General features: G+C 39.3%; 1 protein-coding gene across 5 annotated transcripts in view; it reads right to left on the minus strand.

Moving 5' to 3' along the window:
• Window positions 1-12,677, minus strand: part of UNC80 (unc-80 homolog, NALCN channel complex subunit) — a 257,506-nt gene that overhangs the window by 53,433 nt on the left and 191,396 nt on the right. For all 5 annotated transcript variants that reach the window (XM_060193977.1, XM_060193975.1, XM_060193974.1 and 2 more), the window contains 8 exons: window positions 12,460-12,554; window positions 10,562-10,651; window positions 9,436-9,537; window positions 7,812-7,992; window positions 6,152-6,420; window positions 3,628-3,762; window positions 1,699-1,837; window positions 603-699 (listed from right to left, as the gene is read on the minus strand). In XM_060193977.1, the coding sequence (XP_060049960.1) occupies window positions 603-699; window positions 1,699-1,837; window positions 3,628-3,762; window positions 6,152-6,420; window positions 7,812-7,992; window positions 9,436-9,537; window positions 10,562-10,651; window positions 12,460-12,554 (1,108 nt within the window). The remainder of the gene's footprint in view (window positions 1-602; window positions 700-1,698; window positions 1,838-3,627; window positions 3,763-6,151; window positions 6,421-7,811; window positions 7,993-9,435; window positions 9,538-10,561; window positions 10,652-12,459; window positions 12,555-12,677) is intronic.

A 12,677-nucleotide genomic window follows, 5' to 3' on the forward strand; every position in this document is an offset into this window, starting at 1 on the left:
TTAACCAGGTGTACCACTCCTTGGTTCTTAAGGGTTTTTCTTAAATAGCTTAATGTCTTGAACTTTTATTTTCTACTAATTTACATAAGGACACTTTTACTTTCTATTAATTTACATAAGGACAATATAGTCCCCCCCCACACACACACTTTCACTTTACGTAACAGAGAATCTCCGAGGGTCAAGGAAGATAGAGAGGGAGAGTGAAAGAGACACACCTGCAGGACTGCTTCACTGCTCATGAAGCTTCTCTCCTGCAGATGAGGACCAGGGATTTGAACCTTGGTCCTTGCCATGGTAATGTGTGCACTCAATCAGGTGCATCACCACCATCTGGCCCCAGGACGATATATTCCAAGAAAAGACCAAATACCTTAGCTATTAAACAAATTCCAAATTGGGGGATTTCAAACTCATAAAGATTCTACATAACCTCTACTTTGACAGGTTTCTACATTTAGTTTTTGAAAACTTATTGGCCAGAATGTTACAGGCTTATATTAGCAAGCATAATCTTTGTGTGCATTCATTTTAATGAATTATTTTGATATATATAAATATATATATATATCAAAAGGCACAGAATAAAGGGCAGCAATTACCTTCTGAATGACTCAGGAGCATATGCCACCACAGTGACACACAGTTTAATGGCCTCACTTATAGAAAATGTTAGGTCTTCATTTCCATAGCAGAAATCTGAAGAAACAAAAATGAAGGTATACAGTTAGAGCCAATTCTGCCAGAAATAAAAAGAGCTGAACATTCCTACATTTTCTAGCATTCTATTTTTAAGCTTTATTTTGCATCAATTACTTTAAATTATTTATTTACTTATTATTGGATAGAGACAGAAATTGAGAAGGGAGGGAGAGATAGAGAGGGAAAGAGACAGAGAGACACCTGCAGCCTTGCTTCACTACTTGTGAAACTTTTTCCCTGCAGGTGGGGACCAGGGGCTTGAATTTAATGTGTGTACTTAATCAGGTGTGCCACTGCCTGGCCCTTAGCCATTAATTCTTCAGTCTTTACTCCTAAACTGTCAATACTATTCATTTCTTTATCTAAAGGGACTGAAATTTCAGTTTTCTACTTTTGAAAAATATGATGAATAGCAAAGGAACTTTTGTGGGTTAGTTTTTAGTAATCTCACCAACTGGAAGACAAAGTCATTTTAATGTCTAAGTTAAAACATTAGACTTCATTTTTGACTCGTCTCTAGTTTTACAAACATCATGATAGTAAAAAAGCCATTTGGATAATTATGAACTTACAGTTAACCTAGGGAACTCAATTTTCTGCAAACAGCAGTGCTACAGCAGTGACTGATTATATACCATTAATTATAGAGAATTCTAAACCCTTTAGGATTTATAAGAAATTTCAGAAAAATAGTAGATTGGCACATTAACCCAATTTTTATCACTGTTCCCTTTATTTTTGATGTTTTGGTATAATTTAAAATATTCAATACAAAGTTTTTTTTTTTTTAATTTAATTAGAGGGTAAGGAAGATAGTATAATGGTTATGCAAAAAGACTCTCAGGCCTGAGACTGCAAAGTCCCAAATTCAATCCCTCACACCACCATAAGCTAGTGCTGAGTAGTAGTTGGTAAAAATGAATGAATGAATGAATGAATGAATGAATGAATGAATAGAAAGAGAAAAAAGTGCCTCAAGGCACATTTTAATTTTACCTAATGACTTAAGAGGCTTTTCAGCTTTGACCAGCTCCAAGATGTCGAGTATATCAGTGGTCTCTCCCTCCAGAGACTGCAGCAAGTCAAACAGGCACTGAGCCGAAACACCTTTGTTGGGCCCATTATTGGCTGCATCCTGTATTTAAAAAAGGCGATGTTAACTGTTGATTCCCAACTCAGTACCAATATAACTTGATCAGGTTTGAAAAATTCACAAGAACTACTGTCAGTCAACCTGGTGATCATTTTATAGCATCCTGTATCCAAAATGGTAAAAATGAATGAATCAATGAATGAATGAGTGGAACACCTCACCCTCAAGGGATCTATTCAATGCTATATGGTACAAAGAGGATATTTGTGGAAACTTATAAAAACACAATAGGTGTTTTTATAATAGTTCAAAGGTGAACTGCCAGAAAAAAAACTTATGTCAATGTTTCCTCTGGTTCTTATATATAAAAATATATATATAAAAATATATATATATATATATTTTTTAATTTTTAAAAAATATTTATTTTATTTATTTATTCCCTTTTGTTGCCCTTGTTGTTTTATTGTTGTAGTTATTATTGTTGTTGTCGTTGTTGGATAGGACAGAGAGAGAAATGGAGAGAGGAGGGGAAGACAGAGAGGGGGAGAGAAAGATAGACACCTGCAGACCTGCTTCACCGCCTGTGAAGCGACTCCCCTGCAGGTGGGGAGCCGGGGTTCGAACCGGGATCCTTATGCCGGTCCTTGTGCTTTGTGCCACCTGCGCTTAACCCGCTGCACTACAGCCCGACTCCCTTTCAAATATATTTTTAAAATTCTGGGGATTTTCAGATCCTACCTGACACTGTATTTGGTTGTCAGAAAAGTCATGATTCATTTTTTGCATAGAAAACAGAAACATACATTATGACTTTTTTTTGACAATCTAATAGTTTCAAAACACTGTGACTCATTCATAAAAATAACAAATCTTTACTAAGTTCCTACGAAGTGTCAGGCACCATTTTGTTCAGTGAGGTCATAGCAAATAAACAGCAACTAAAGTTTTGTTATATGTAAATATATCAAAAGCAGGCAGTCAACCAAAACCTCAAACATCTTGCTTTACTGGTACTTAAATTCTATTATAGAGTGTAGTGTGTGTGTGTGTGTGTGTGTGTGTAAATGTGTGATGTGATGTGTATAAATGCTAAGTAGTGACAGAAAGGAATGAGAATGTGGCATCATTTTATTATTTTTTATTTTCCATCATTTTATTAATTGAGTATAAAAATTGGACATTTATTTTATTGACATCAAAGGAATTAACGTAAAATCTGAAGAGAAGTGTTGAAAAGTAATAGTTTTCCCATTAAAAGAGAAATGATTTGTGATTCATAACATTGGTTGAAGAGAGCAAAAACTTGATAATACAAATATATAATAATCAAGGCCTCTATAAAAATGAACTCTGATCTAGACATGGCACAATCCTCACACAGTAACCAGTCCACAGAGTCAGTTTCCTACAACTCAGACTTGTAGGAAGTCAGGCTACTAGTTCTAGTGAAAACCAAATATGAACTCCTGTAATGAGTTATCTCAAAATGACTAGGATTTGGTTTATTAGCAGACAGCTTCCCTAGTCCTTTACCCTGTTTCCAAGTTAAGATTAGATTAGAGAAAACCAAATATATACTCCTAAGTAATCACCCAAGATGCTCTGCTTGCAGTTAGGCTGCTCACAGCTTCTCTATGCCAGATATCCCCCAATCAGGGTACCTTGAGTTCTGTTTTCCCACTATTAAGCCTTCTCACTCCATCTGCCTTTGAGTCTTTACCAAAACACAAATGATAGTGGCTACCTCCTTTGCTATAGCAAGCTCTAAATAAAGAGTCTTTGCTTGTCTTACTTGACTGTTTATTTTTATTCGCACAGAGCACACTCACAGGAAATTCCAGGAGAGGGGCCACACTAGCAAACAGCTGGAGCACAAAGGGCTTCCGGTGTAGAATGTAGAACTGGTGGCAGGCAAATTCGATGGCTTGACGCAGCTGGGGATTGCTTTCATAATCAGAGTATACCTATACCAAAAAAAAAATGCCACCTACTTAGAAAAGACTTTAACAGAAGATCAAAGTTAAGTTTGCTTTTCAAACTCACAGTGAGAGTGGCTGGATGGTGGCACATCTGGTAGAGCATACACATTACAGTGCGCAAGGACTCAGGTTCAAGTCCTGGGCCCCATCTGCAGAGATGAAGCTTCACAATCAGTGAAGCAGTGCTGCAGGCGATTGTTTGTCTCTTCCCCTTCCCTCTCCATATCCATCTCTCTATCTCCATCAACAAGAAAAAAAAATTAAATGCGAATTGATCCTCCTGGGAAGCATGGGTGAAGATGCTTAACTTCATAACTGGTGGAGGGGTACATAAAAAAAGATACATAAAATGGTATCTTTCTCACTCTCTCTAACTTACCTTACGTGACACTGTGGAATGGGCTCAGGGCTTCATGTATGGAAGGTTTGTGCTTTCTTGAGTGAACCATTTCCTGGTCCCTGCATAATCCTTCTTGAAGGAAATTTAGTAATACACATAATTAAAAAAATATATAAATATACCTTTCCCAGGAAGTTTTTGACTAGGAATTTATATTAAAGAGAAAGAACTGGATAAAGGTACAAATGTGTATATACAAGAATGCCTCAAAGTTTCTTGTAGAAAAGTTTAAAAACCAAAATTATTCATAAATTTGGATTTTTTTCTGAGTGAATCATACTACATGTGTACAACAGAACATTATGAAGTTATGTTTAAAAATGCCCTGAAGTTAAATGTAGGTACATAAAAAATGCGCAGGATATTCTTAATAGCACATGAAAAAAATTAGGTAACAAACTTGAGTGTCTGAAATGATGCAAATTTTATCATAAAAAGCTAATATAGAGTGTCAGAATTCTCAAAAAATTGCAAACAATGATTGCATAGGAAGAAGGGCTATCGGTGATCTTAATTTCCCCTTTATTATTTTTTTTTACCATCTGAATTTCATCATTAGTATTTGCTATTTTTAGAAGTCAGCAAACATGCTGAGAAAATTTCAGCTATTTAAAAATAAGGCACAGAACCCTGATGCTAATAAGATAACATCTTTATCTTCTATAGGGTAAGTGAATTGTACTCTGTGCAAATATGCACAACCTTCATGATTTTTATTAAAAGTGTCATAAGATAAAGAAGTGGGTTGACCCCTAGGTCCCATGTGAACTTTATTTGTATTCCTAAATGTAAACAGACATAATAAACATGAGTAAATGAAAACTCTTTCTGTTAAACTTATCTCCTCTAGTATCTTCATATAAAATCTAGTGGCAATAAAAATGTTCAGATAGAAATCAGACAGTTTGGGAGAAACTTCAGCTGAAGATTTGTCACACACGGTCTCATCTGGAGGTCTTGTTAAAATACAAACTACTGGGACCTAACCCTCAAATTTCTGAATTCAGTCCATTTGGGTTGGAGTCCAAGAATATAGATTTATATGTAGCTGGAGAGTAAAGGCGTACAATTATAAGGTCGTGAGTATGAGTACCAGTACCACACATCCTTGAATGATGCTCAGATTCTCTCACTCTCCTTAGGAAAACAACAACAACAACAAAAAAAAAAAAAAAAAAAAAAAAAAGGAAAGCAGGAAGGAGAACCACCAGGAGGTGGCGCACCTGCTTGAGCACACACATTGTCATGAGCAGAACCTAGGTTCACCAGTGGTGAAGCAATGCTGTGGGTGTCTGTCCTTTTTCTATCTTTCTCTTCTCTCTCAGTTCTTCCTGTCTTACCCCCCACCCCCCAAAAAAAAAGTGCGTATATGTGTTTTTGCCACCAGGGTTATCGCTGGGGCTTGATGCCTGCATATTGAATCCACTATTTCTGGAAGCCATTTCCCTCCCCCCCCTTTAAAAAAAAAATTGATAAGACAGATAGAAATTGAGAGGGGGAGAGGCAGAGAGGGAGACAGAGAGAGAGACACTGGAAAATTTGTTTTACCACTTGTGAAACATCCCCCCCCCCGAAGGTGGGATGTGGGGGCTCAAACTCCGGTCCTTGAGCATGGTAATGTGTGTGCTCAACCAGATGTGCCATACCTCCCCCACCCCACCCCGTGGCCCCCAGAATGTGCATTTATAACAAATTCCTGAGTGGTGCCTGATGTCACTGCTTCAGAGATGACATTGAGAATGACCAGCCTAGAAGATATGGAAAAGTATATTCCATGTCTGGGGAATCCCAAGATGGAATGGAATATATTGTGTGGCCTTTGGAAAATGTCAGGGGTGGTGGCTATTTGGTTCTTTCTGCCCAGTAGCAGAAGATAGTCCTGTTAATTCAAAAGTCTCAGAGTGAATCTTTTGGACTTGCTAAAATGAATGGCACTCAGGTCAATTTTCTGGTTAGGAGAAGAGAACCAGGCACCTGCAGCATGGTGGGCAGAATCCACTGGTAGCCACTGAGGGAAAAGAGGTGGTTGAAATGCACAGCACTGTTGATGACGGTGGCAGCATATTGCCTGAGCAAGGCACTGTCTTCTGGGTGGAGGATCAGAGCGCCGTTAAAAACGTTGAGAAAAAGCATGATTTCATCTCCCCAGGGAAACTCGCTGGGCATGCCCAGGAACATCTCCTCCAGGAGCTGGATCCACAAGCTTTTCTGAAGAGTGTCAAGGCCAAACAGCTCCTTTCCAGCTGTGAGAACATCAAACAACAGAGACAGAATGAGTTCTGCTCCAGTCCAAGCAAAGGGAGAGGGCAAGCAAACCTGAAGCACTGCTGCTTTTCATTTGCTCTAGTTCTGGGATGTGAAGCTCCACTAATGACATGTTTCTCAGCACAGTATTGCTGGCACTGGTATAATGCTTCCCAGTCCTCAAGAGACTTTCATCATCACCACTTTGACTCCACTCTGTGGGCAGGACAGTGCAGGCATATGCAACATGTAATTGCCCAACAAGCTGTGTCTTTGTGAGAAAATAAGTTATTTCTGTAAGGGAATAGCAGGGCTGGAACTACATCTTGGTCAGAGAAAGCTCCTCCTATTATTTCTCCGTAGTTCTTGGATGAAGACATTGACTGAAGAGATGTTATTTAATAGAGTAACAGATTTCAAAGTGGGGCCATCTCTCTTTCTCAATTCAGGCAGGGTTTAGGGAGAAGAAAATGCGCAGTTCTTAAAAATAGTGCTTCATGAGTTTTTATAGAGACACACACTTATAGCCAACACCCTAATAAATATGTAAACCTTTTTTTCAAATATATCTCAGTAAGTCCCCTCTCAGTTCTGGCTTATGGTGGTGTAGGGGATTGAACATGGGACTTTGGAGCCTCAGGTGTGAAAGACACTTTGTATAACCATTATACTATCTGCCCCTTTTGGTTCATTCCAAGACATTCACCTCCCCACCCCAATGTAGAGGCACTCCACTCTGGAATTTTCTGTTACTTCATATTACTTCTGCCTTTTTTTAAAAAAAATAAAAAGTTATCTTTACTTATTGGATAGAGATAGCCAGAAACTGAGAAGGAAGAGGGAGATAGAGATAGAGAGAGACAGAGACAGAGAGACACTTGCAGCCCTGCTTCACCACTTGTGAAGCTTTTCCCCTGCAGGTGGGGACTGGGGGCTTGAACCCAGGTCCTTGCGCACTGTAACCTGTGCGCTCAACCAGGTGTGGCACCACCCGGCCCCCAATTACTTCTGCTTTTTACTGAACATCATATATATACCTGTTCTTTGCTTAATCAGGTTGCTCCCCAAACATGATAGTACTTCCTTCCACTGTTTATCATCAGCCTAGAGCAGTGCTCTCATAGTTTGGCCCTTGGAGTGACTGTTTCAACATCACATGGGGACTTAATCAGAAATGCAATTTCCCAGGGCCCCACTCCATAGCTACTAAGTCAGAACATCAGATGTGGAGAATAGGACCAGCAATCAAATCTCCCTTGATTGCTTGAGCCGAGCACCACTGGCTCAGAGGATTGTATACTGACTGACTAAGACACTCTCCCTCTCAAGAAAAGAAAAAAGGAGGGGGTATAAGAAATGTCCAAGAGTAGAAATGGCTTTTCCTTGATACCTTGAGGATCACTGAAGAGGGAAAACTCAGCGTCGATCGCACTTCGAGGGAAGGAGGGCAGGCGCAGTAGGTCTTCCTGGAGCATAGAGACGTGGGACTGTTTGTGGGCTGTGGGGATCTTCTGGGTGAGGGAGATGAGAAACAAAACCCTCCCTACTTCCTCCAGCTTCCTCGTGAACACCTAGCAGAAAGCAAAAGATGGGGTGGGGGGCAGATAGGGAGTCTAATTAGCAACTCCAAGATTATGAGTAAAAACTTTAAATAAAAGCTTTAATGGCTAGCAGAATATATGTATTGCAGATGGGGGAGATAAATGTATTTGTCTTTACCACACAGAAAAGAGCAAATGGGTCAGGTCGTAGTGCACTAGGTTAAGTGCCCAAAGTGCAAAGCATAAGTACTAGCTCAAGGATTTCAGTTCGAGCCCCCGGTTCCCCACCTGCAGGGGAATTGCTTCACAGGTGGTGAAGCAGGTCTGCAGGTGTCTATCTTTTTCTCGCCCGCCCTTTCTATCCTGTCCAACAACAACAACAACAGCAGGGGGGGGGAGGGGAGATGTCTGTCAAGAGCAGTGGATTTGTGATGCAGATACCAAGCCCCAGAAATAACCCTGGAGAAAAAAAAAAAAAAGAAAAGAGCAAACAAGATTCAGTTGATTCTCACTTCTGCTTTAGTCTGCTCTACATAAGAAAGTGTTTCACATGGAGACCGCAAGCTGGAGCAGCACAAGGCAAGCATTGTCAAGTATAGTTCAATATTAAAAAGAGCCCATTTATTTGAATGTCAGAATATGGAAGATTTTCTCCAACAGGGAGCAAGTTAGTTCCAATTGTTTCTAGCATTTTCCACTGATCCTTAAGCTGCTTCCTGTCAATTTTTGGTTTGCCTTTTTTTTTTTTTTTTAAATGACCAGAATGGGATCCAGGAAAAAACTCTTATCATGTGACAAAAACTGATGGGAGATGGATCATTGCCCCTTAGCAGCATGGTGAGGACATGGGGTTCTTAGATGTTTCTAGTTTCCCATTGTCTCAGTTCTTTTTCAACTTTTTCAACTTTTTCAATGAGAGTTGACAGGCAGGCAAACGTGGTGATGAGAACCAGAATGACAGACCTCTTGCATTTTATTCTCTTTCTGAGAAAGAAATGTAAGATTCCAATTCTGAGTGGAACCCTGACTTATAAAATTCTTTTAAAACACATTCTTCAGCATGATAAAAACATACTAGTGAAGCATCAATATTGACTGTGGTTTTATTTTGCTGCTAAAACCAGAAGTTGGGCTATAGGAAGATACTGCTTATATTTAAGATCTTATTGGTTTTTTTTTTTCTAATCCTTCCTAACTTGTCACATATTTTCTTTTTTAAAAATATAATTAAAGGGAGCCGGGTGGTGGCATACCTGGTTGAGTTCAACATTATAGTGTACAAGGACCTGGGTTCAAGCCCCCATCCCCCACTTGCGGGGCAAAGCTTCACAAATGGTGAAGCAGGTCTGCACCCACTAACTCTAGACAAGATTATCACAGAATCACAGAATCTCAGGGTTGGTGACAGATTTACAGATCCTCTATGCCAGTGATATGACAAATGTGCAGAGTCAACCTGAGGCAGTCAGTCACCTGTTTCTGAATGAGTTCCTGTCCCTTCTCTGGATGCATATGCACCAGATTCAGCTGTGGTGACACTGACCTCCGGAAAGGATAAATATCCCGAACATAAGTCTGTGGTGGGGTTACACAAAGAGGGAAAAAAAGGTTAGAAATAATTATACTGTAACACCCAGTTATCATCATCATCATCATCATAATCATCAGTTTACCAGAGCATTGCTTAGCTCTGATTTATGGTGCTGCTAAGGACTGAACCTGGGACCTTTGGTGCTTCAGGCATGAATGCTACTAATGGATTTGACATTTATGTTTTATGCTATCCAGTTCTATCAAATTCCAGGGTAGGCAAGCCCTCTCTTTAGAAAGACTTCAGATCACTGAGGTGATTGCTCTTCCAATGCTAGACCATTTTGTCAGGAGCAAAGGGCCCAAAAGGCAAATTGGTGAATAATGACATTCTGGAAGAAGATCGCTGTGGAGTGATGTCAGTAGTCTTTCTGAAATGTCCTTTTGCACCTTAGATGAGGTCCTCATGGTTAGGGGTAATCCAAAGAGGAAACAGAACAGCATTACAACTCCAAGGAGATATGTGTTGTTAAAGGGACAATTTTGATTTTCGAGGAGATGCACTAGTAACAAGTAACTACCTGTTTTCCTTGGCTTATCTCTAATAATCCCAACTACCTTGTAGATGGTACTGTTACCACTACCTTCAAAATACAGACTATGAAACTGAATGACACAAAGTAAAAGTAGCTGATCTTTAGCAACATAGACCATAAGGTAGTTTGACCCAAATAGTCATACTATTTTTTAAAAAGAAATTTTATTATCTTTATTTATTGGATAGAGACAGAAATCGAGAGGGAAGGGGGTGATAGAGAGGGAGAGAGACAGAGAGACACTTGCAATACTGCTTCACCACTTATGAAGTATTTCCCTTGCAAGTGGGGACTGGGGGCTCAAACCTGGGTCCTCGCTCATTGTAACGTGTGCTCAACTAGGTGCGCCACTACCTAACCCCAAGTCATATTTTTATCTCTAGCAATAACATCTCCCTGAGTGCAAGTTTCCTTAGGAAAGCAATGATGAACTTCTGACACAACTCCACAGGGTGTGATTACTGTAGTCTCACCTTATTGTAGTGAATAAGGTTCCATCGCTTATCCATGAGAAAGTAATGTGTTGACTGGGATTCTGGGATGTTAAAAAACTCCAGACATTCCTAGAACAATAACAACAAATTTTAATCAATATTCACTGAGACTATTTTGTGGCCCATGTAGTAAGCTGAAAGATACTACAAAGGTTATAAAAACAAGATAAATGCTTCTGAGAATTTTAGTACATCCATATAGTCTACATATATTCATTTAAATATGTACACACAGGACTGTCCAAAGAATGATATACTAAAGACTAAGAATATAACATCAACCCTCACACTGCCAAAAGATACTTAATTATAATCCAGATTGAATGATGAACTGTGGAAACACAGTGGCATCCACTGGTCTCAATTTCGGAAGGACAGTATATTTGGTAATAATATTAACTACAATGTATTGAGCACACATTCACTACAATACAATACAATACAATACAATACAATACAATACAATACAATACAATACAATACAATACAATACATTAATTAATTTTACCAGAGCATTTCTCAGCTCTGGTTTATGGTGGTGCAGGGGATTGAATTTGGGACTTTGAGAGGCTCTCTGCATAGCACTGTGCTATCTGCTGCCCCCACCCTAACTACTCCATTTAAGTTCAGTGCTCACAGTGCACAACCTGTATAAGTGTCCTGGTAGCACTGAAGAGAAATTCAGAACAGAGGTCCTATCATTTGACTCAGATCCCCTGTGGTAGTAAGGGGAGTCAGAGTTTGAACTTGTTTTGTGTGCCTTCACACTATCCCACCATTCTGTCTGAGTAGAAAGGTGAAAATGAAGTGAATCTAGATATTTGCCTCATTGGATGCTGACAATTCTCTGGAGATGTCTGAATGAAGACTGAAGGAAGCACATAGCCTTCACTATTGAAGTAAAATACATAAATTTGGCAAAGCTAGAAATTTCAGAAGCTTGTTCTGCCTGTGCCTGGGCCCATAACTCTTGTCTCAGGAAACCAGATTTCCAAAAATTTGGACTCCAGATAAATGAGAAATCAATCATTGCATTAGTTTACTTATTACTTTACTTTGAAAACCTTCAGACACATGTGATTGTGGACTGACTTTCTTTTGATAGGGACAGTCATCATAACCATCAAAAACACTTTCTTGATCCACTATGTTTATCCTAAAATATGTATGTTTGGCCTTTCCAATAATCTGTCGGTGGCCAATTATGCCAGAGTATTACTCACACAGATGCTACAGAAGGGGTTGCGGCATGGGTCATCAAGTGACAGCTAGAGTTAACACCTGTACTCTCCATGCCCAGAGCCAGGGACGTCCACAGCTAGCAGTGCTGCTATAGAGCTCCCAAGCAGGAAGTCAAGGCATTTCAAGAGGAGACTAGAAAACATTCTAGATTGTCTGGCTGTTGTTTGTGCTGAGAGGAAAGCCGAATGATTTTACTTTCTTTACTGTAGAGTGAAAATGTCAGTAACTGTGGAGGGGAATCATTAAAGGAAATCGAGAAAGGGGAGACGGGTGGTGGTGCACCTGGTTGAGCACATATGTTACAATGCTCAAGGACCCAGGTTCAAGCCCCTGTTTCACAAGTGGTGAAGCAGGGCTGCAGGTGTCTCTCTCCCTCTCTATCAACCTTCCCTCTCAATTTCTGGCTGTCTCTATCCAATAAACAAATAAAGACAATAAAAAATAATAATAATAAAAAGAAATTGAGAGAGTGCACAAGAGTGGAACATATTATAGAAGAGACAAATAAATGCACAAGTGCATATGAAGGCTTAAAACCAGTATTTAATTATAAGCTGGGTGTCCAATGAAATGATGTTTTTATGAACGTGTGAATTGTGCATAAAATAATTATTTCTGTTGAAAGTCATCATTACCTTTAACAGGGCTTCAAATTGAGTATCTTCATGAACAGGTAACTGGGTTGGGATGTCACACTCGTTCTGTCCATGAACTACCAAGGTTTTGGTACCTATAGAAGGTAAAAATAATAATGATCCAATTTATCCACAGAATTTTTTTAATCTTTTATTTATAAAATCGAAACACTGACAAGACCATAGGGCTAGAGGGGTACAATTCCACAAAATTCCCA

The sequence above is a fragment of the Erinaceus europaeus genome, chromosome 7, assembly GCF_950295315.1.
Source record: "Erinaceus europaeus chromosome 7, mEriEur2.1, whole genome shotgun sequence".
Taxonomy (NCBI): domain Eukaryota; kingdom Metazoa; phylum Chordata; class Mammalia; order Eulipotyphla; family Erinaceidae; genus Erinaceus; species Erinaceus europaeus.